We start from the raw sequence: 24,476 nt of genomic DNA, 5'->3' as shown, positions 1-24,476 counted from the left end.
ACTTTAAATATTTGAATATTCCATCATATTCCCATAAGTGTATTGACGTAATCTAAATTACCTATACATTACATAATAAATTGCATAAATGCATAAAACATGTTGTGCAGATTGTACAGTTTTATACAATTTGTTGGGCCTTTCCCCCTGCTCTTGTTTACCAAAATTATTTTTCAATTAACGCTTAAGGTAGTGAAACCGAATCAATGCATGTGAAACATTTTATACATTCTCTATTTGTTTTGTATGAATAGTTTAACTGCCATTTTACATGTTTTATAAGATTTTGAAGCATAACCAATGTAATTTTTTGTTGATTGATATTCTTTACAAGTCAATAAAAACCCTTTTCATACACCTTTTGTAGTGCACATTTTTCATTTCATCTTAAATGGAGACTTATTGTGGGGGCATTCGTAAAGTTACCTGAGGCTCAGGTGTGGAAAACATTATTGATGAAATAACTGGTGGTCTGTGGAGGCTAGAAAATAAGAGGACAACAGATAAGGATGACAAATATATAAATTTTTCGTGTTTATGGAATATTCAAAAATATTATTTTACCTGTAAATTGGGACTTCCTTTTCTACATCCACCATATTGGGCACTCCAATTTCTCCCATTCATTTTAATACAATTGGTCTGTCTTGGGCCAAATAGTCATATTTTGGTCATACCACTAAAATAACTGTATTGTCCTAAAATACTATATACCACTTAAGGGAAACAAATGTTTATCTAATTTGTATAAACAACCTTGCTAACAAACTAGGCTGCTGTTCTTACTTACGCATATTGGCTAAATGACTTCAAGAATAGTATTGTTCATTTTTAACCCAAATACAGTACGTGTGATATTAACGTGGCTTGTTAAATAAATTAGCCTTTTTATTCTATTAACATCAACATTTTACAGTTTATATAATTTGAAATTAAAAAAATTTAAAAAAAGTATGTAGAAACTACTTTTTATAAAAATGGAAAAAGCCAGGGGACATTAATTATCAGTGTTGGGTAAGTTACTCTACAAAAGTAATTAATTATTAATTACATCTTCTACAGTGTAATTAGATTACTGCACTAATTACTCTGTCTAACACATTATTGCATTACTAATTACTAATTACTAATTACTAATTACTTTCTAAAACCCTTATCAACCTCGACCAGATCATATAAAATCAAATAATTTATTCATGAACTACAGTGTTAAATTAGAAAACATACATTTTAACATTAGACATTAAATTTCGATTTAACATTCACTATTGTTTTATATAGAATTGTTCTATAGTCTATACAGTATTTAACACAACTACATCAGAAGTAACTGTAATTAAATTACGGAAAAATTAAGAGTAATCCCTTACTTTACTTTTTTAAAATGAAAAAGTAATTTCATTACAGTAATTAATTACTTAGTAATGCATTACACCCAACACTGTTAATAATACAAAAGACAAAATACAAAGTACATATATCTTTGAAATAAAAACGTTATGAAGCACACACATTTTGAGAGTACATATCAATGTAAGCTACAGCCTGGCTTCACTCAATAAATAAATAAATAAATTTCTTTGTATGAGGCATACTACCATACCATACTAGTCTTACAATTTCTGCGATACATAAATATTGCAGAAACAGCAACAGCATTAGTGGTATGGGTAATATGCCAGTCAGAACTCAGCGATGCTATTTTTTCTTCTTCAGGCAAAATACATGACGTCCTAAGTAGGGCTTCCTGTGGTCCTTTATCATCACGGCGCAGTTCATGTGTTTCAGAATGCAATGACAGTTTATGGGAGAGTATTTATGAATTATTGATGAGTATTTATGTTATGCTACGGGTTGTAGCTATGGTCTTAGCTATTTCCTAAGGTTGTAGCTATTTCCAATAAATAAATCCGTTGACATTCAGTCTTAAGCTCCTGTATTAACCATGTTGGCCGCTGCTTCATCGAGGTTTGTCCTTCAAAGCTGCTGGAATCTACAATCGTCTTTGACTCGAATACAGAATCTGTCACAAACAGCATGCAAGGTAAACAGCTGGTTATCTTTGAAAATGATGAAATGATAAAGGATGCTCCAATGCGTATATTCACTTATTGTATGGACAATTACAAATGTTACTTCGGATTTTGTCTTTATATCTCAGAATACAGTTATTGTGGAGCGCTGGTGGAAGGTTCCTTTGTCAAAGGAGGGAAAGCCACCCAGACTCCATCCACGGCGACACAGAGTCTACCGCTTGGTTGAAGATACAAAACACAAAACCCAAGAAAAAATGGAGCTCATCCTCACTCAGACAGTGCCCAGTGAGTAGTCTTGCTTTACAAACAGTTACCATGGTAAACTTAGTTTGTGTTGTAAATCTTTGGTTCTAAAGTTCTGAAACTTGGTTGCTTGAAGCTGATTTTGTTTTGTAGAGCTTGGTGGACGAGGAGACACAGTTTTTGTGAAGAAATCATTAGGCCGCAACACTTTACTTCCCCAAGGCCTAGCTGTATACCCTTCGCAAGAAAACAAAGATATGTTTGCAGAGGAAATAAGGGTTAGTTATATCTACATGCATATCTTTGTATTTAGAATGCCACATTACAGTATAAAACTGTAACTTTGTTTTTCCTGCAGCTACTGCGTGAAGGAAGACCGGAGGATAGAGTGCAGACACGCACAGGACAGCTGGTAAGTTTTCTTATAAGTTTTAAGTTGTGCAAACTTTGAAACATTTATTCAGTCCAATCATGAGTTCAAGTGCAAAATTGCTGGCTACACGTTATGTATGAGTGATATTGGTGGCAACACTGTTAGTCTTTATTTTATTTCTGTTTTCTATTTGTAGACTGTTGAATTCCTGAAGAAGACACAGCTTGAAGTTGCCATGCACACTTCCATTCAGTACTCACTCTCAAAAGAGATTGTTTGCAGACAGTTTCTTAGACGGGTATGACACTGGAGAAAAAAGGCACAATGTGATTTCTATCAGTGAACACGTACACAAAAGTTGTGTCTCCGCAGAATGTAAAGGCCGCTCCACAATTCATAAGAAATGTAAGAACGAACGGGAGTGATGTCATTTAGTACAAAATCTGGCCAAAAACGAATGTGTTTTTGAGTTCGTTTCAGTTGGTTCGCAACAGCTCGCCAGGGTGAACTTTCAGGAAAACTTCGTACTGGCTGCTAAACGCCTTCATACAGCCATTGGTCCATGTTATCGGTGGGTGTGACCCGGAGCTCCACCTACTTTAAGGCCAACAGCTAATTACAGTTACACTGTTGAGTCAGTTAAGATCAGTCAACATGAACACACCTGCAGAGTTATTAGCAAGCTGTTGCAATTTTACGTACATCTGTAGGATAAGTTGCATAGAGACATTTTTCAAGAACATGTCATGTTTTTTTTTTCTTTAAATAGCCTACAAAAGGAATCAAATCTAATCAAAAACTCTTAAGTGCCCATATGATATGCTGCTTCACTCATGTGCCTTCTGCAGCCAAAAGCCATTCACACATCTGCTCAAAGTAAGATATGCCTATCATCATTCTTTTGTCTGTATTCTACCCATTAACACTCTTTTATACACACAGCTTTGCAGTAGTATCAGTGTCATAAATTATAATAACAGTCCAACCGGCACATATTATGGCCTTGTTTTAGCACGTTAGCGCATTAGCACCGTGAATGGAAAGGGTAAACGTTACAAATTATTCATTATATATTGAATAAACATTACTCATCAAGTGGTTAAAACAGCTAATTTGACTGATTTTGTGTGAATTCTACACATAGAATGAGGCATGAAGTCACTGATAAAACGTTTTAATATCACAATAGCTAAGGTTTTACATGTAGTGAGGAAATATGAGCGTCCTCATATTTAAATGTACCTCTAAATGCCTCCCCCAGCGGTGTGGCGGCTGTCTGAATGTTTGCAAACAGTATGTCGTTGGTCAGCTGACGAACGAAAAAGCTCTTAGCCCTTAGTGTGCCGGGGCCTTAACACTTGAACATTTCCCTAACAGAATTCAGTTCTGTGGTTTTTCGCTTTGTCAAGCAAACATACTGTAAACCTACAAAAATGGTTTAGGGGTTTTTAGAATCACTAAACCAAGACCAAAATTTCTAACACTAAAGGCGCGTTCACACATACCTTTGCAAGGTGAAATTCCGAAGGTGAAGAAGCCTTGGGCAGATGTTAAGCACTTGCAAAATAAGCAAAAAAATAATAATTGCCAAGCAAAATGTTAAAAAGGAAGTCATCGCTAAAATGATATCCATGTCCATTGTGAATATTCAGTGTAGCTGTGTACAAAGCACCCTCCAAGCAACTTCCTATTGGTCAACGCAATGAATTCGCCTATTAAAAAAAAAAATGTTTTCGCCAACGTAAATCCATCACGTGCTATAAACAATCACGCGGATTCCCATTGAGACGACTGTATTTTGCCCACAGAATTTTCGGCGTGCGAAGGTATGTGTGACCGCGCCTTAACCCCTCTTAGAGCTTTCAAGTTACATCCAGCAAACTTGGTACAGACCTTCAGACTGTTCTGGAATAGTGTCCTATGTCTTATCTAACTGTATTCACACTATAGACGATCAAAAATGGGGAAAATCTCATAGTTACATTGACGGAATGTTCAAACGGAATGCTCGTTATTCAAACTCCAACTGCAAAAATTCTAATGTAAACAAACCAACAGAAGGACTTTGATCTGCTTTAAGTGTCTCCCTATTTATCTGATTGTTTGACTGATTCATGTGAGAGTCTGTCTGACTATCTAGCTAACTGGCAGTTTGTCTTTATGTCTGAATAACCATGAAACTTCAAACTTTTAAAACTAGTTTAAACTTTCAGACAAGGCTCTCGTTATCCAACGTCAAAGTTAGTTTTGCTATCTGCTGTCTGTCTGCCTACAGCTTGGTGTGGTTGTGCCTACATATGCTTTAACTCTTCCAGAAGAACCAATCACAGGACCAGGAGAGTACTGGTGTGATGTTACAGTAAGTTAGTTGATTTTACAGGCAAGCATTGATATACTTACTGTATTCTATACAGTTAGAAGTGTACAGTATAAGCAACAGAGTATGAAGTTAGGTGACCAACATTGGTTTGCTCTTAGTTTGAACTTGCTGGCTGAAGAGTATTTCCTCTCTCAGGTGAATGGAGTGGACACAGTCAGAGTTCCCATGTCTGTGGTGCCGTTTGTGGAGCCTAGCCAACGGAGGCTTATGAAGAAACAGGAAAACGAACAGCAATCAGATTCAGAATAGGGTTTCCTTACTAAAGAAGTTGTGTTGAAGGAAACAACTTAGTGAAAACTCCCAAGGAATTTGTATAAATAAAAGTTTTTTTCTGTAATTTCCTCCTATGATACCTGTATCTGCTTTTAGTTCTTTTGGCTTATTGTGCTTGACTTTTAAAAATTCAAAACTTGTTTGAATAAATGGATCTTCATAAAGCTATGCATATGCACACTTTGAGCAGGGCACTAATGTGTTAGTCAAATTTGAAAATTAATAGCATACTATTTTCCATCTTTGCATCTCATTGCAAAATGTATGCAATTCAGATCAACTTTGTCGGTTTAATGAGTATGGTACAACTTAAAACAAATTTAGTCACTCCTTGATGACTAAAGTCATCCTCTCTTATGGATTCCCAATAAACATTTTGTTTGCTCTTTGTGAAACATTATTATCCCTGCAATAGGTCTTAAATGACAGATTAATTTAACTTGAACAACTTTGGCTGGGAAATACAAGCATATCAAGCATCCCTATATTCAAATTGAGGTAATGAATGTCAGCATTCAAGCCATTTTCTATTCACACTGGAACAGAAATAACATTAAATTAAAATGTTATTAACTTTATTTTTAGGTTTTCCTTTGTTTCCTGAACACATTTTTTTTTTAGACATTTTATAGTTTTTTTGTTGTTGTTGCCCAGATGCATTTTAATTTCTGGCAGTGATGTAAGAACTTTTTCACACACAAAAGATTATTATTTTTTTGTACATTTTCTTAAGATGCAATGAAACTCATTCTTTATTCAAGATTCAACATTAGGGTTCCGACTAAGAAGCCGTTCAAATAAAAACAAGCCGTTAAAGAAACAGTTCAACTAAAAATGCAAATTCTATCATCATTTACTCACTCTCAAACTTGTATGACTTACTTTCTTCTGTGGAACACAGACGAAGTTATTTTGGAGATATGATCCGTTTTTGTCCATACAATGCAAGTCAATGGTGTCTAACGTTTCTAAGCTCCAAAAAGGACATAAAGGCAGCATAAAGATCAACCATACAACTTGATTGGTTTCATCCTTGTCTTCTGAAGCTATACGATCGGTTTGGGTTAGAGAACCACTTGAGTAGTATGGATTACCTTTATACTTGAAAGTGTTCATTGTATGTACAAACAGACATATCTCCATCAAAATATCCTCTGTGTTCAGAAGAAAGTATGCCATATGAGTCTGAGACAGCATAAGTGTAAGTAAATAATTTTTTGGTGAACTATTCCTTTAAAAGACTGAGTCTAGGATGGGAAGATTCACTCCAACACTTTTTAAGATTTAACCCCCCACCCTTTTTTTTTTAACTCGCCACAGAAGACAATGCCCACCCAGAAAAGTTCCATCACAGTAAGATGCAACATCCCAGTAACATAATAACAAAATCATGTGATTGGATCTAAATGGCTACAAATATGTTACCTGTGACTATTTATAACGGAACTAAAACCAAACGGAGTATATAATATCAACGGGAAGACAACATTCATATTCAGTAGACATTTGGATGCCATCTTAACCTCTGTAATAGCAGCCAATACAGCTTTGCATTCCTTAGCTCCATTCTGAAATAATACAAACAGGTATCACACCTCTTAAAAGCTGGCAACAAGATATTTTACATTTCTGTATCGACTGCAGTCTCTGTTAAAATCTGCCCAAATTTATCTTTACATCCAGCCTGACGTCCACTAGAATCCGTACTTGGCTTGCGTTTGTCGCCGAGTCAACTTGTTGTCTGCCCAGTTGTTCTTCAGTTCCAGCTCTCGTTCCTTGGCCTGATGAATCAGGTATGTGATTTGGTGCTTGCGTCTCTGTTGACCGGTTGGCTGATCTCCTTTTTTCTGGAAATGAGATGAAATAGTCAGTCACTCTTTCCTACATTTATCTCCTGATATCAGTCTAAATTGGAGAGTTTTGTCTGTGCTGCAGGATTCATGACTGCACTGCCTGTGTTTACCTTGCTGAAGGACTTGCGTGGCTCCAGCTCTGTTGTCATGTTTTTGGTCATCCACTGCTTGTTGCCACTCAGCTGATCATCTCCTTTGATCTCCAGGAACTTGATCTCTTCTCGTCCCCGATTCTGTTTTCCCTGCAGCCGCCGAAACTAGAAACAGATTGCAACCATCACTCAGTTTCTAAAAACGATGTAAACATTAACATGAATGCACAAAATGATAAGGATTAAAACAGGGTTTCAGATGAATTTCCGTGACTTATAGTCATTCGTGATTACTGAATAAGGATTTTAAAAATACATTTTATAGAGGCTAGTGGTCGACTGAATTGTGTTATTCAATGGCCAATGCCGGTACCGATACCCAGAGAGCAGGATGGCTATTGGTGAATATAAATGCTGAAAAACAATACAATTTAACAACAGTAAATCAGATATACAAAATATCTTTAGTGAAAAAAACACTTATTTTTGTGTGCAATATTTACTAAAATTTGCTACATTTTGAAAGAAACTTGAAAACAGAAAGTGTTGACTATCCATTGACAAATATATTAGTAGATTTTGGAACTAGCACAAGCTAACACGTCTGTTAAACAGCCCAGCAAACATGGTTATCGGCCGGTAATCGCAAAATGGACAAATATCAGCTGATTATCACTAACAGAGATTGCGCTCACTCATTTCTGGCCAATGAAATACTTTAGAGCTGATTTGAAGTATCATTTATGTCTGTACCACAAATGGTGAGGGACAAGTTTAATACATAAGATTAAGGGTTTTGAAAATTTTGAACCCTACGTGAGCGGTTCAGACAGAACACGCTGTTGTGCTAAAACTAGACGCAAGGAACAGAACGTAGGAGTCTTGAGACATGTTTTAAAAATGGAAAGCGCAAAGGTCAAAAATGTCAGTCTGTGGCATGTTTATATTAAAGAAGATTGGAAAACAGCACAGACTGACACAAAAACGCATTCCGTGCGCATGGCCCCTAAGTATGAGCAATGGTAATAGTAACACAAAAACAACATACTGCTTCATCATTGAACATCGAAGAGGACCCTGATTCATCTGGCTCAACATCTGCAGGATTCGGGTCTTGGTAGTAACCCTCCCCATAGTAATCCTGTAAAATATATCCACAAAACATCAGCTGCTAAAATTACAAGCAATATATCAGTGAATGATGCAGTTACACAAAATTTTCACAAGTAACATGTTGTTATTACCTGTGGAGAGGCCTCTGGCAGTGGATTCTCTGGAAACTCCTGGTACTGATCTTGATATTCTCCACTCTGATAGTCTTGCATGGCTCCAACTGACTTAGTGTAACTTCCTTTATTAGAAGAACCAAAGTCCAATGGGGCATTCTCCACACTGGGCGGAGTGTGTAGAGAGGGAACATACTGTTGAGGATCAGGGTTTTGTAACATCACAGACTGTGATGAGCTTTCTGGAAGGGAGAAGTAGTTCTCTGGAGTGAGTTCATCATCACTTCCATCTTCGTCAGCTGCTATTTGTTTGGCTAGCTGCATCGCTGCTGATTTGGCAGCAGCTTTGATGGCTGATGGGGACGGGCTGGTGCCAGAGAGGGCCTGGGACTTTGATGCAGTTCTCTTGGGCGGATCTGATCCAGGGCGTTTTGTTAGGGTGTGGGGCACCAGGGGCCGCTGGGCCTCCTTCACAACCAGATTCTTAGGCTGGGGAAGTAGAGAAGAAAGACCACCACCGCCCTGGAAGAAATTATGGAAAAATGGCGAGACCTAATGGTGAGGGCTATTAAGATAGTTAGAGCTTAACTTAACCATCTAAAGGAATCCTAGTGTTATTGTGCCTTCATTTCTATGGGGTTTTCCCCAAATCTGCTTAAATGTGAAAGACAGGCATTACATACTGTAAATTTCAGTAATGAAAACTTCTTAACTTGCCAAAAAAAAAAAAGAAAAACATTAGTTTTAAAAGTTTGAAGGTTATACAGATATTATCTATGTTTCGGTTTATGGATGGATGGATGGATGTACGGATAGATGTATGGATAGATGGATGTACGGATGGACAGATGTACAGATGGATGGATGTTTGGACAGACGTATGTACGGATGTTTGGACGGCCATATGTGCGGCTGTTTGGACGGCCATATGTGCGGCTGTTTGGACGGCCATATGTGCGGCTGTTTGGACGGCCATATGTGCGGATGTTTGGACGGATGTATGTAGGTATACATGGATGTACGGATGGACTGATGTCCGGATGTATGGATGAACGTATGTGTGGATAGATGGGTGTACAGATGTATGGATGTACAGATGTATGTATGCATGTATAGACGGGTGTACAGATGTATGGATGGACGGCTGTACGGATGGACGTATGTATGGATAGACGGATGTATGGTCAGACGTATGTATGGATGGATGTATGTATGTATGTATGCATGGATAAATGGGTGTACAGGTGTATGGATGGACGGATGTATGGATAGATGGATGTATGGATGGACGTATGTAGGTATGCATGGATGTATGAATGGATGGACTTATGTATGAATAGATGGGTGTACAGATTTATGGATGGATGGATGGACATATGCATGGATAGATGGGTGTACAGATGTATGGATGGACGGATGCACGTATGACTAGACGTATGTATGGTCGGACGTATGTATGGATGGATATATGTATGTATGTATGCATGGATAGATGGGTGTACAGGTGTATGGATGGACGGATGTATGGATAGATGGATGTATGGATGGACGTATGTAGCTATGCATGATGTATGAATGGACTGATGTCTGGATGTATGGATGGACTTATGTATGAATAGACGGGTGTACAGATTTATGGATGGACATATGCATGGATAGATGGGTGTACAGATGTATGGATGGACAGATGCACGTATGACTAGACGGATGTATGGTCGGACGTATGTATGGATGGATATATGTATGTATGTATGCATGGATAGATGGGTGTACAGGTGTATGGATGGACGGATGTATGGATAGATGGATGTATGGATGGACGTATGTAGGTATGCATGGATGTATGAATGGACTGATGTCTGGATGTATGGATGGACTTATGTATGAATAGACGGGTGTACAGATTTATGGATGGACGGATGGACATATGCATGGATAGATGGGTGTACAGATGTATGGATGGATGGATGCACGTATGACTAGACGGATGTATGGACAGACGTATGTATGGTCGGACATATGTATGGATGGATGTATATATGGAAAGATGGGTGTACAGGTGTATGGATGGACAGATGGACGTGTGCATGACTAGACAGATGTATGGACAGACTTATGTATGGATGGACAGTGGTACATATACCGGTATATGGATCGATGGATGTATTTATGAACGGGTGTTTGGATGTATGTATGTATGTATGTATTGACGTTTGGCTGCATGGATGGACGGACGGACGGACGGATGTTCATCTGGCCAAGTGCGAGGCTGTTTACATAAAAATAAAATTGACAGTTTGAATTTGAATAGCCTTGGCCCATTTGAACATTCTGTCAATGTAAGACTATGATATTTTGCAGAGATATGATTTACTGCTATGCAAAAAACATAATTCTGATCTTTTTGAAAAGTCATGGCAACCCGTGTCAGAACAGTCTGAAGGTCTATGCCAAATTTGGTGGATGCAGCTTGAAAGCCCTAGGAGTAGCTACAATTGACAATTTTGGTCTTGGTTTTTGGGATGTTGGAAAAACCCAAAACCATGTGAGTAGAATAACAGTATTCTTTGTCAAGCAAACACAATTAAGCTACAAAAATGGCTCATTCTGAAATGGATTTCTGTTGTCAAAGACCTGAATAAATTAACATCACATTATAATTCATTAACTATGTCCATACACTCTCATGTTCACAATCTAAAGCTCACTCCCCATTTACATACAGAAGTCTTGCAGGTACAGTAGTATAAACTGTTTATTTCTAAAGGTCAGAGAAAGAGTGGAAAACCCAACATTTGAGTTTGAGGATCAAGAAACGTATAATAAAACATAAAAGTGTAGAACAAACAAATTGTTATTCATACCTGAGGGGCTGATTTCTTTCGCACGGGCTCGTCGTCATCAGAATCAGACTAAAAACAGAAAAACAACATCAGTAACATTTCTATAAAACTATCAAGTCCTCCGGCTGACATTAGCAAACCTGTGCAACTCACATCTGCTGGCTTTATTTCAGGTACGGTGATTTTAACAGGATCAGTGCGCTTCTTTGGTTTGGGAAGATCCAAATTCATCCTTTTAGGCTGAGAATCTGCTGTCGGATCTGTGCTTGATCGGGCATCCGAGTTTTTCGGCACAGGCAGAGACGCGAAGAGTCCCCCGATATTCCCCGCGGGTCGAGTGGGTAAACTCGGCGCGTCATCCCGATCGCTGTCGTCGCTGCTGTCGTACGCTACCAGAGACATCTCCACGGATCAGAACCGATAAGATCAAACGAGTTCATAGAAGAGTGAATCAGTGAATCACTTGCACTTAAGCAGCTCAAATCGGTCTCATATCTTCCCGGCGCTTCAGGTTTAAATGGACTAATTGTCTGAACACACAAATTATCTTCCTACAGTTGCACGAAATTGTCTGATAAAGGTCCGATCACAACATCAATGCCAGATTCTTCCAGATAAACCAACGTTATAGGCTTGCAATAGAATCAGTGATTGCATGGAAACTCAGCTTTTAGATCAATAACTTTCCCTGCATGAAACGTGAGCAAATAACATGAATATATCAATCTTATCAAGTAATAACAATTACCAATGATCTATCGATTCTCTCCAGCCCTTAGGATACAAAACAATTTTTTTTTTTCTTCCCTCGTCGTGAACGATTTTCTCAACTTCCGTTGCAGTTTGGTACTGGATTAGGCAATACTGACACCAACTGGACTGGATTGGAATGTGATCAATGAAGGTGACTCAAGTAAGATATTGAAAAGGTATACAATAATAAATAACAGCTTTAAATAAGTTCCATGTTAGAAATATCCTCTTTTGGATATGAGGTGCTATCCCATACACTGAAAAAAAAAAAAGACTGTTTGTCTGAACTTGATTCAGTCATGGACAGTGGTTCCATATGTTAGGGTTAGGGATTGTTCAAAATGAATAATAATGAAAATTCTCTCATTATTTACTCACCCTCATGATATCCCAGGTGTGTATGACATTCTTTCTTCACCAGAACACATTTGAAGAAAAATAGAAAAATTTCTTAGCTCAGTAGGTCCTTAAAATGCAAGTGAATGGCGATTTCTCTTTTAAAGCTCCAAAAATCACATACAGTCAGCAAAAACTTCATCCATACGACTCCAGCTATTAAATTAATGTATTCTAAAGTGATACGATCGGTTTTGGTGTGAAAATATCAATATTTAAGTAATTTTTAAGTATAATTCAACGCTTCAGGAGAGGGTGGAGTCCAAGCAGTCTCTCGTGTGACGTATTCGCATTGCCATGGACACCGAGGTAATCTCACATTCTCCACTTGGCTGAGACATCCAGGATAAGCACACAATCACACCATTGTGAGTGAAGAAACAGATAATAACAGATCTAAAACAAAATCAGCCAAACTACTGTACAGTGTTCCTCCTTCTCACTTGTAAACAGCGCTGCTCTTCCGGCTGTGACGCATGTGTGTCAGTTCTCACGTGTTTCAAATGCCAATGTGATTACGCCACACTCGCGTACCGCTGGCGACCGGAAGCATGATTTATAGTTTAAAAAAAGTACTTAAATGTTTATCTTTTTTGCACCAAAAGTGATCGTGTCCCTTTAGAAGGTATTAATTTAACAGTTGGTGTCGTATGGATGAAGTTTATGCTGACTGTCTGTGATTTTTGGAGCTTTAAGAGAGAAATCGCCATTCACTTGCTTTTTAAGGACCTACTGAGCTAAGAAATTTTTCTTCAGATGTGTTCTGGTGAAGAAAGAAAGTCATACACATCTGGGATATTATGCGGATGAGTAAATAATGAGAGTTTTCAATTTTGGGTGAACTATCCCTTTAAATTAAAATGACCTTGTGTGGATGTGCACAAGTAATTAAGGAGTCACAGATCAACTTTGATGAACCGATGTATTGTCTTGTCTCTCGGGCCCCTTTTTACCACTGCCCGCTTGTTGATTTCTTCTATCAACCCCCGCCTTTCTTGTCTCCACCCCCCATGTCCATTTCCTAACATCCGGCCTCACACATTTATGTATATGGCTACACACACATATTCTACATCTTTCCCCTTTTAAAGAGAACATGTACAACATAGCATGAAATTAAGAGAAATGCAGCATAGCAGTGAACAGTAACAACAAGTAACATGATGCACCCTCCTATTGTAAACACAAGATTATGTGTAAGATATCAGTTTGTGATAAAGTTTTTGAACTTTGCATTAGGTTTGCACACTCTCCCAGATCGAGTAACAACTAGTGGGGCTTGTGAGTCTGAAACCTCTTGCCTGCAACTGTCAGTGTTCCGTGGTAGTGGTGTGTTACATCCATTTTCGGAAGTGTCATTTGGCACCACAGTCCCTGGCCATGCTTGGGGTTCTGATGAGATCATGGGCACCGATGAGGTAATGGTAGGACAGTATGACTCAGCTACCATAAGGAGGTGACGGCGGTTCCTTACATAGGTCTTACCATCGGACTGGACAACATAGCTGTTGGGTTGGCGGGCCTTTCTATAAATCGTAGCCAGTTTGTCAAACCCACGGGTTGTCTCCAACCACGGGTTGTCTTACCGCCTGCCCAGGCTCCAGAGGTGAAAGCTGTCTGGCAGATTCGTCATGGCTTATCTTTCCTTTTTGTCGTGACAATAAACGTTGCACTGGAAAAAGCATTCCATCCCTGGGTGTGTTGCGTAGGTTGAGCAAAGCCGCATAAATGTCAGAACCATCACGTGCACATTTCACTAGGAGATGCTTGGCTGACCTGACACCATGCTCCGCCAGACCATTGGATCTAGGGTAATTGGGACTGCTTGTTACATGCTGTAAATCCCACTGGTGAGCAAAGTTCTTAAATTCTCTACTTGAAAATGATGTTGCATTGTCAGTCATCAGTTGGTGGGGAATCCCATGTACAGAGATTTCACATCACAGTGTTACTGGAGAGGTTTGGGAGAGCATCAATCTCCCACCAGCCAGAGTATGAGTCCACCAAGACCAGGTAATTCTTGCTTGCCCACTCAAATATGTCAGCTGCTGTGATGGACCATGGTTTGTCAAGTATCTGGTGAGTTCTCTCATCTGGTGCTGTCTTAGAGCATTGCACGCGGCACATCTGGAAACTTCTCTTTCAATGTCACTGTACATAGAAGGCCAGAACATGGTTTCACGTGCCCTTCGCTTAGTGGACTGAATACCAGGGTGACCTTGATGGAGCAGTGTCAGGTAGTATTTCTGGAGAGAGTGTGGGATTACATACCTCTGACCACGCAGAATTAATCTATCATCCACTGTAAATTCATCCCTCATAGCGTAAAATGGTCGGATGTCATGTGGGATTTCCTTAGATGAATCAGGCCATCCATTGAGAATGGTGTCCGCGAGGCGCTTGCAGATGGCATCTGTCTGTGTGCTTTGCTAAAGTTCCTCAATCCTTCTGGACGACAACACCCCTTCCAGAGCTAAGATGTCATAGTCCTCAATAGCTCCAGGATTGTCTGTGGTGGGGAGGTGTGCACGTGAAAGAGCATCCGCAACATACAGTTCACGGCCTCGTTTATAGATCACATTCAGGTGGTAGCGCTGAAGCTTGAGAATCATTCGCTGGATGCACACCGACGCTGTGTGCAGAGGCTTTCTTAGTGTGGTTATGAGTGGCTGATGATCCGTTTCCACTGTCACTGGGCATCCATAAATATAATTGTGGAATTTTGCACAAGCAAAGACTAGCCCCAGGAGCTCTTTCTCAGTTTGTGCATAGCGTGCTTCAGTCTCAGTGAGGGCTCTTGATGCGAATGCCACAGGCCTGCCATCTTGAAGACATACTGCACCAAGACCGTGCTGCGAAGCATCAGCAGACAATATCACCGGTTTGTGCACATCAAAATACTGTAGGACTGGTGGGTTTGTCAGATGTGCTTTGAGTGTGTCCATGGCAACAGCATGTTGTTCAGTCCAACACCATTCAGCATCTTGGCGCAGGAGCTGACGGAGGGGAGACGTAGTGATGTGTGAACTTTGAGAGGTAATTGGTCATGCCAAGAAATCTTTGCAATCCATGTTTGTCTTCTGGGGTAGGCATTTGGCGGATGGCCTTAGTTTTCTCTGGGTCTGGCTTGACACCCTTATCTGTGAGAAGGTGGCCCACATACTGCACCTCAGAGACCCTGAATCAACATTTTGTCGGGTTGAGCTGCAGGTTGATGGCTCTGACACAGTCTAGTACGCATCCAAGTCGTTTGTCGTGTTCCTCAACAGACGAATTCCAGATCAAGATATCATCCACGACTATTTCACATGGCTGTCCAGCAAAGAGCTGTTCCATGCATCTTTGAAATACTTCACTTCCAGTTGAAATCCCATATGGCATCCGTAAAAATTTGTACCTTCCGAACGGGATCATAAATGTTGTGAGTTTTGATGATTCCTCATCCAGAGGGATTTGCCAGAATCCACACGTTGCATCTAAAATGCTGAAGACCTTTGCCCGTGGCATATCAGCGATCACTTTCTCTACAGTCTTTAATGGGTGACAAGGCCTCATGAGAGCCTTATTAAGATGCACAGGGTCAATGCATATGCGTACCGTGCCATCCTTCTTGACTGCAGCTGCCATGGCTGACACCCAAGGAGAAGCCTCCTCCACTGGCAAGATGATGCCCAGTCTGGTCATTCTTTCTAGTTCTTGGGCAACTTTGTCTTTCATAGTCAACGGGATCCTTCTGGGTCCTCATAATCAGTCATCTCAGCAGCCTGTTATTGTACAGCATGTACCTCTGGGCTGAGTTGTATGAGATTTAACCTGATGCTGTCTGATAAGCCTAACAGACTTTTAACATTTCTATCCACTATATGGAATAACAACTTGCCCCCTGAGAGAGCCTGGGTAGCTGTACCCAGTGTCTGAATTGTTTGACCACCATAAGCTATCAGGTTTACTTTATTTGACTGATTGATTTGGGCACTGGGGTCAATGCACTGCAATGTGAATGAGGACATGACATTGCATTTAGCACCAGTGTCTATTTTCAGTTTAACCTGCTTGTTACAGGTTGTTGCAAGGGTGGTGAATATTTCTCCTTTATTTGCAATTAGGTCTACACTTTCACAATGGAAAAAATCTTTGTGCTCCTCACTGACCACCTCATTTATTCTATGCATCCACCCACCTGTGTTTTGAGGCTTGGATCTACAGCACTTTGCAAAGTGATTCCATTTGCTGCACGAGTTAGTTGCGCTCAGTTGCGTGCTCACCACCACAGTTGCTGCATCGACTTTTGTTGTGCTGCACCACAAACACTTAATGTCTACACTGTTTTCCATATGGTGTGGACATTACTGTCCAAAATCATCATAATACAATTAAATTCAAACGTGATAAAACATCTCACTACTGTACATGTCTCATCTAATAATTATGGTCTTCCACTGTAGAATTTATCCATTTAGCATCACAGCATGAAAACAGTTAAAAACATCATTACTACTCACAGACAGTTCAGGAAAAACACAGTTCCTTTTTATACTCAGTAATAATGCCATTTCAAAACACATGAAGCATTCACAAAGGCCAATGCTGAATAGAAATGAACAAACTCTCAAAATTTCTGATGAACTTTCTGCACACGTACACACATGTTAGCACAATAATGCTATTGTTTATATGTAATTCATTGCGCTCCGTTTCTATTGTAGCTGGACCTTAACGGTGGATAATATAAGTAATCCCCGCTGTTGACTTCTTGCCAATAAAGTGCAAAGAGCACACAAAAAATTACTCCAAAGCTTTTTCAAACAGATGTTCCTAAGTCAATCCTTCTGTAGGCAGCCGATGGAAGAAGCAGCATCTAGGACAGGAGCGCTGTGCTTTGCAAGTGGTTTCTGATCATAACATTCTTGATGATTTGTGAATTCGGATGACATCATCCTCGGTCATTTAAATTGTATGACTCTTCATTTTCTAATCCAAATAGCTTCAGAAGTTGAACACCTAGAAGACTGAAACCACTCTCATCTTGACCAGTCTGATTTGTGAATTTTTCACAAGAGTTTGTTTTCCCGTCAACTCTTTTTTTACATTTTTTTATCCCCTTTTCTCCCAATTTGGAATGTCCAATTCCCACTACTTAGTAGGTCCTCGTGGTGGCGTGGTTAGTCACCTCAATCCGGGTAGCGGAAGACAAGTCTCAGTTGCCTCTGCTTCTGAGACGTCAATCCACGCATCTTATCACGTGGCTCATTGTGCATGATACTGCGGAGACTCACAGCATGTGGAGGCTCATGCTACTCTCTGCGATCCACGCACAACTTACCATGCGCCCCATTGAGAGCGAGAACCACTAATCGTGACCACGAGGAAGTTACCCCATGTGACTCTACCCTCCCTAGCAACCGGGCCAATTTGGTTGCTTAGGAGACCTGGCTGGAACTTGAACTCGTGACTCCAGGGGTGGTAGTCAGTGTCAATACTCGCTGAGCTATCCAGGCCCCCTGTCAACACTCCATGAGTCAGAAAGTGAAAAATAAGCACTTTTCACTTTTAACGGCTATTTCCAGTAAACACGCAATCCTGGGTTCATACAAATTCACTTGTATTAGATAGAGCCTGATTTGTGGAACCTTTCACAATCACATTTGGTCACATTTGATTGCGTCGTACTGCTCTACCCCCATTGCCTTGTGTAATAATAACAATATAGGCTGTGTCAGTGGATAAAGCCATCAGAGAATTATAATTCTAAAAACTGAGCACCTAGACGTGTCACACTAGGCTTCAATATACCACCCTGATTTGTGAATATTTTCACAGATATTGTTTTTGTCATTTAAACCTTTTTTGAGTTTACCTGAGAAATCAGTGTTATAAACACTGAGAGGTCACATCCTTGAAACACATAATAATTATGAAGGAAAAACACTAGTTTCTCACAAAACTGGATTAATTTTACTCATTGTCATGGCTTCATGCATATTGGCATTGTGAAATATGAATAAAATAATCCATAAAACCAATAAACTTCTTATAATTCTCCAAAATGGCCATCTAGATGGGCCAAACTAGGCTTAATTAGACCATCCTGATTTGTGAATTATTTCACAGTACAGTTTTTGTCTCTTAACCCTTGGTTGAATTCTTGAGTCAACAGTTTACCAGAAAAATCAGTGTTATAAGCATTGAGAGGTAGAGTTGGGGAACTCGAGTTTGGACTCGGACTCGTGTCCGAGTCACGAGTCCAATTTTAATGGACTTGGATGCATTTTTACTAGTACTTGACTCAGACTCGAAACTTTGGGACTCTTCATTTTCTCCAAGTCCAGCCAAGTCCATGACATTTGTGATGCAATGAAAAAAATAAGTCCCTGAAGTCATAGACGTAGCCAGAGTTGTTTCACTGTGTTTAAGCAAACACACGCACATACACGTACGCACATGCACAGGCACACTCATCAGTCAACCAATACGCTTGAATTTTACTACAGAGACTATTGTATTACATCAACTACTGAGGTTTGTGCAGCCAAGACGGTGCTCGCATTGCGGTTTCATCATGGTTAAAAACTTAAAATCAAGAACTTCATTAAGTCAAGTCACCCACATCATGTCTCTGACAGTTTACTAAAAACAGCATATCGAAATAAAAATACATAAAAATAGTATTAATATTGGATATTAAGTCTTTTTAGGTATAATGTATCTACACATGTAGACTTCTGTAGTCTCTTGTGGTCCACGCAGTGTTGTCAGCTTGAACTGGTCCATAATAGCTTGATGAATCAACTGTGTAACATTTTAAATAGTCGGGGGAAGAAAGCATTATTGCTAAAGCAGACAGCAACTCTAAACAGATAAACAGCATCTATTTATTACTGTCTCCATGAGAGCTGTCTCTGCGTGGGCACGGCCCAGACAATAAACGCCTCTCTAGGCAGGATGTGTCTCTCGCACAAGGAACACTTACAGAACGACATCTTTAAAAACACGCGAACACGTAAGTGACTCTTTGAGATAAATAAATATATAAATAAATATATCACACAGTATACAATATACAATTGCTTTGTAAGGATCCACAAATGCTGCCGAAATGCTGTGGGGAATCAGGATGCTGAAGCCTGTTCACCAGCGAAACGTCAAGTGACGAGGCGGTGTGATGTTCACCGGAGCACTGCAGGGGAGCGGAAATTCTTCCCATGAAGATTCTGCCCGCTGACACGTGTATATCGATGGCGAAGGTAGAGAGCTTCTAGACAAGAGATGATTGCTGTCTTGAAGGAAGAATTTCTGAGGAAATGGTGTTTGTGCACCTGTTTTTATGTGCACCTGTTTTAAACCTGACAGTTTCTCACCAAAACAGGCGGGGCTCAAACACCATAGCCAATATTAGAATATAGGCGTTATTGTAGAGAGGTTTCAACTAGGTCATGTAAGAAGGCACTCCCCATATGCGTTAATAAACGCAATGTCAAGTGTACTGAGTTGTAAGGGAATTAGGGTGACCAGCATACTTTTATTTTAAATCTTCTTATTTTATATGACAAGTTTTACATCCATAAATGCAAATGGTCTGAAAGGAATCCCAATATTCACCAGTTCAAGAATGAAATGAAACTTTACTTTGAAACACTACAAGGACTAACAAATCATAAAGCCATCAGGACTATGGTTATCTACAATGCCTTAAAAACTTCTCTTTAATTTATATATTCATGAACTCTATTTTATGTTTTTTTTTTGTTGTTGTTGTTGTTGCTATTCTTGTTCATTCTTCTGACAAATTATACTCAATGTTTTTTTTTATTATTTTATTTTAATTTTTAATTTTTATGATCATTAAATAAAGGGGGGAAAAATAGGTCAATATGACATCATATGGATAGAGAAGGCTATATGGAATTTGTACATTTTACAAGTATCTAAAATGTGGTTAAAATCATATAAAACAATATATAACAAAATAAAATAACATCTTGCATACTAAAAGATGTTATATTGAATTTAGCTACATATTTTAATACTAATATATATATATACTGTATATGCATGTATTGTGAACCCCCTATGTATCTCAGTTTGAGACTTTCAAAATCTGGTCACCCTATCCACCTTATTTTTCAGCAAAACTAAGGCGCCGCCATTATCAGCCTTGAATGTTGGCCACTTCCGGTATAAGCCACTTCCAGCTAATTTAGCTATACAAAAATACTACATTATGCTGCTTTATATTACAGACTGGCAATAAATGTCGACATATTATTATCATTAATTACATTGAAGTCATTGTCTAATCACACACTGTTGCACTGGATATCAGGCACTTACACGGACAGTCTTGGGCACCATCTTGATACCCCTCTACAAACTTTACACAACCAGCAGAGAGAAGATGCCGGGAAAATGCTGCTTCAACTTTCTTTGCACCAAAACTGCGTCTTGTTTCATCTTGACAAAATAAATAGTAAACGCCTTTTACTCTCCATTCTTGTCAGAGAGCATTCTCTCTTTCTTAGCAGTGTATAGTAAACAGACACGCAGATCTCGCATCCAGCATGGCTTATGAAACATTACCTTTGGAAATAAATAAATAAAGGCATCATCGGAGGTTATGCAGTTACATATGAACGGAGATTTACATGGAGACAAGAAAGACTTAATCGTCACAATCTCATAAAAGAAACAAGCAGATTTTATTACCGTCTCTTCAATACAACAACACAGCAACAAGTGAATTATTGACTTTTTTACTATAAATGCACATAATTCTGCTGTACATCCTGTGGTTGTGTGATAGTTTATAAGCCCAGATCACTAACTCTGGTATTATAACCTTCTAGTTATTTACACTGCGGTCAATGCCATCGGCGTCGCCAGGTCATTTTTCCGGGGCTTCGGCCCCGAATGTTTTGACTGCAGCCCCGAATTTAATTTTAAATGTAGGCTACGCAATAATACTAGGCTTCCCAAGTCCTAGAAACACCCCTGGTCAATGCCAGTGGAACTTTCTCACATTCGCCGGTGTTCTGTCGAAGTCTGTTTCCCCATAAGGTTAGTGTCAATGGCTGTTCGGTTAGGGTCGAAGTCTGTTCCCCCTATGTTTCCCCTTAATGTTAGTGTCGAAGTCTGTTCCCCCTATGTTTCCCCTTAAGGTTAGTGTCGAAGTCGAATGTTTAATGGCGCTACGGGAAACACTAACCCAAAGGGAAACAGACTTTGACAGAACACCAGAAATGCAGCCGCTTCTTACTTCCACATTGCAAAATATGGATAGAAAACGTGCTAGCCATGTCTGGGACTTCAATTGTGATACATTTGAACCTTCATTGGAATGACTGTTATTGGAGTTTTTTTGAGTAATACGAACATGGGAAGATTGAGTAAAACTGACGATACTGAAAGTACATTTAAGTTTATAATATAACCTTTATTTATTTTTGGGCCTTTGCCTTATATTAAATAGTATTTATAGGATCATATACTGTATTAATAGGATACTACTTATAGAGAGAGATTAATTATTTGTGGGGGATATAGAGGAATGGTATGGTTGGATTGGTAGAAAAAATTTCACTAAGACATCACAAGCAAGGAAAGTGAATACAACATTTGGTTGGTTTTATAGACAAAGGCCATAGAACACACACATAATTGCTCCTCAATTATCAAAAACACTTGTTGAATTCGAAGAACTGTTGCTGCTGTCGTCAAGCTGAAACATAATACACAGTCTTTGTGGTATCTTAGTACCAATAACTTTTACGGGGCCTCCTGTGCTCCTGAATGTTCATTTTCTCCATAACTTCTTCCTCAAGGGTTTTCAAAGACGGTGTGTATGTTTTCTCAAGAGTGTCATCTGATGATGTGTCTTTGGGTCCATCTGTAAATTAGAAGATGATGTGTTTCAAATCAGAGCATACAGATGATAAATAAACATTCATAAATTAGTGAGCCACACATTAACATCTAAATAACTTCAATTAAAAAAATAAAAAGTCAGCAACAGATGGTAAATGAAAACTACATGTTCACAGCATACTTCTTTCTCGGAAATCTCACCTTTCCACTGTTGTGGAATGATGCCGTCTCTTCTCTGGAAGACTGGTTTGGGAATAATACGTCCGGTCCTGACAGAAACACGTACCTTCTCACCTTCCTCTGTGTACCGCCACTCAATATCTGTGGGCTTCCTAAAAAAACATTATACACAAACAAACCCACATATATTTAGAGCAAAGTGTAAAACATTTTTATAGTACATTGCATTCTACTATATGACTCTGGATTGCTCTATTTAATGTTTGATGCTTCTGAAGACGGCATTAATGCTCACCTGTCAGTAGGGTCGATAAGTGAAATATCCTTTAGCAGTAGAGGGGCTTCACTGGCGATGTAAGTACCCCTGTAATCTCCAGACCTGCCCACATACCTGTAATGCTGGCGAACACCATGTTCGAAACAGTTAAATAAGTCTTCTTTCAATTACTTGAGAGAAACAAATCACATTTAGGTAAGGAGTGGATTACAAAGTATTTGTTATCCCTACCGTGTATAGGCCTTCGAGTATGAGCCAGTTTCGGCATCGGAACACCTGAGCTACTTTGCCCTGCTTCCCTTTATCCTTACCAGACAGAATCTCCACCTGGTTGAATTAGGTTTAAAAGGTATGTGACATAAATGATAATAAAAAAAAATTAAAAGAAGAAATAAAATATTAAAAGAATAAAATAGTTACATTGATAATAAATAATAACATTGATATTTTAAAATTAATCATGTAAAATATATATATATATAAATTGTAAAAATAAATACATACATTTAAAAGAGCCTTTGAGTGATTAAGAAACTAGTCACTTACGGTGTCTCCTCTCAGAACGTGCCAGTCCTCATTTGCAATAGGTACAACAAAAACCTCTCTTCTTTTTCTGCCAGGTGGGTTGAGCCGGCGGGCTGCTACAGTCCAGGGTCTGTTTGATCCGTAATGATAATCATGGGGAAAAGCAGCTTTTGCAGCCATTGAAAGCAACACTGTTAGTCTCATGGTTTTGTAGCTGTGGACACTTAAAACAGGGAAAAACTGATGATTGAAAGTGCAATAAATAAATAAATAAATAATGCAAAGATTAATAGAATATTGCAAAAAAATAAAAGAAAACATTACAATTGCAAAAATATGTTTTTTTTTTTTTAACAATGTTAACAATCATCAACAATGTTAAACATCATAACAATGTCGCAACCTAAGATACAAAAATAAATAAATAAATAAATAAATAATGTACTTTTCAAATAACTTTAAGATACTACAATATCCTGCTCCATTTGACATTTACAACTGAACTCAACATTAATCTACAATTCAGTCCCAATCTGGAAAAATCCAATGTATCTTAATACCTACATAATCACACATTTTAGCTGATATATTTTCCACTGTCATTTAGTTAATTGTCAGTACAACATTCATTTTCATAGCAGTTATAACTATTATTTCAGCATTATCATCTAGGTTTTGACAGATCGCATATATAACATGTCATTTTACGTACCGGAATTACAGCTGCTGTCAGAGGAACATATAAACAACAAATATTAATTCATTTGTGTTCATGTTAAACTCTACACCCACAAGGGTCAAACTTGTGCACAGTATGCGTTGCTTCCTTTTCCGGTGTAGACTAATCCCGATGATGTCAAAATAAAAGTCTCCACTTGCAGTTTGCAAAGCGCATTTTCGAGCCATGATTTCCCTCGGGATTGTCCTGTGGGTTTTTATCATGGCAGTTTTGGATTTATGAGTAAACACACAATCATACCCCAAACAAGAACTGTGAAGCTGCTTTTTTTTTTTTTTTTTGCTAACAAATTGTTTGAAAAGAACTACAACGATTTCCCGTTTCGTCAGGCACGTTCACTCACATGCTTGTGGTATTTGTAGTCCTTATCTAGCAACTCGTTAGCAAAATGCATTATTATTATTTTTTAAATCTTGAAAATATACG

The 24,476-nt window shown here is 38.8% G+C and overlaps 3 protein-coding genes across 4 annotated transcripts; 1 reads left to right on the top strand and 2 right to left on the bottom strand.

Annotated features, from left to right (window-relative positions):
* Nucleotides 1-1,739: 1,739 nt before the first annotated feature.
* Nucleotides 1,740-5,883, top strand: mrpl9 (mitochondrial ribosomal protein L9). The gene is made up of 7 exons (XM_051663724.1): nucleotides 1,740-2,044; nucleotides 2,162-2,321; nucleotides 2,433-2,557; nucleotides 2,638-2,691; nucleotides 2,849-2,950; nucleotides 4,928-5,011; nucleotides 5,168-5,883. Exons 1-7 carry the CDS (start codon nucleotides 1,946-1,948, stop codon nucleotides 5,279-5,281), a joined length of 738 nt encoding a protein of 245 aa, XP_051519684.1. The 5' UTR covers nucleotides 1,740-1,945; the 3' UTR covers nucleotides 5,282-5,883.
* On the bottom strand, nucleotides 5,864-12,164 carry prcc (proline rich mitotic checkpoint control factor). Its single transcript, XM_051663714.1, has 6 exons — nucleotides 11,473-12,164; nucleotides 11,341-11,388; nucleotides 8,495-8,998; nucleotides 8,299-8,391; nucleotides 7,269-7,415; nucleotides 5,864-7,152 (listed from the first exon to the last, which is right to left on the bottom strand). The coding sequence occupies exons 1-6, from the start codon at nucleotides 11,719-11,721 to the stop codon at nucleotides 7,000-7,002; spliced, it is 1,194 nt and encodes a 397-aa protein (XP_051519674.1). The 5' UTR covers nucleotides 11,722-12,164; the 3' UTR covers nucleotides 5,864-6,999.
* Nucleotides 12,165-21,576: 9,412 nt separating this feature from the next.
* Nucleotides 21,577-24,152, bottom strand: mrpl24 (mitochondrial ribosomal protein L24). Of its 2 annotated transcripts, none has more exons than XM_051663729.1 (6): nucleotides 24,024-24,152; nucleotides 23,333-23,534; nucleotides 23,018-23,113; nucleotides 22,805-22,908; nucleotides 22,511-22,661; nucleotides 21,577-22,351 (listed from the first exon to the last, which is right to left on the bottom strand). In XM_051663729.1, exons 2-6 carry the CDS (start codon nucleotides 23,513-23,515, stop codon nucleotides 22,292-22,294), a joined length of 594 nt encoding a protein of 197 aa, XP_051519689.1. In that variant the 5' UTR covers nucleotides 23,516-23,534; nucleotides 24,024-24,152; the 3' UTR covers nucleotides 21,577-22,291. The 2 variants fall into 2 exon arrangements, with proteins under 2 accessions (XP_051519689.1, XP_051519688.1); XM_051663728.1 differs by having other exon boundaries at nucleotides 22,531-22,661.
* Nucleotides 24,153-24,476: the final 324 nt, after the last annotated feature.

The sequence above is a fragment of the Myxocyprinus asiaticus genome, chromosome 30, assembly GCF_019703515.2.
Source record: "Myxocyprinus asiaticus isolate MX2 ecotype Aquarium Trade chromosome 30, UBuf_Myxa_2, whole genome shotgun sequence".
Lineage (NCBI taxonomy): Eukaryota > Metazoa > Chordata > Actinopteri > Cypriniformes > Catostomidae > Myxocyprinus > Myxocyprinus asiaticus.
This window is presented reverse-complemented; position numbering and strand designations above follow the sequence as displayed.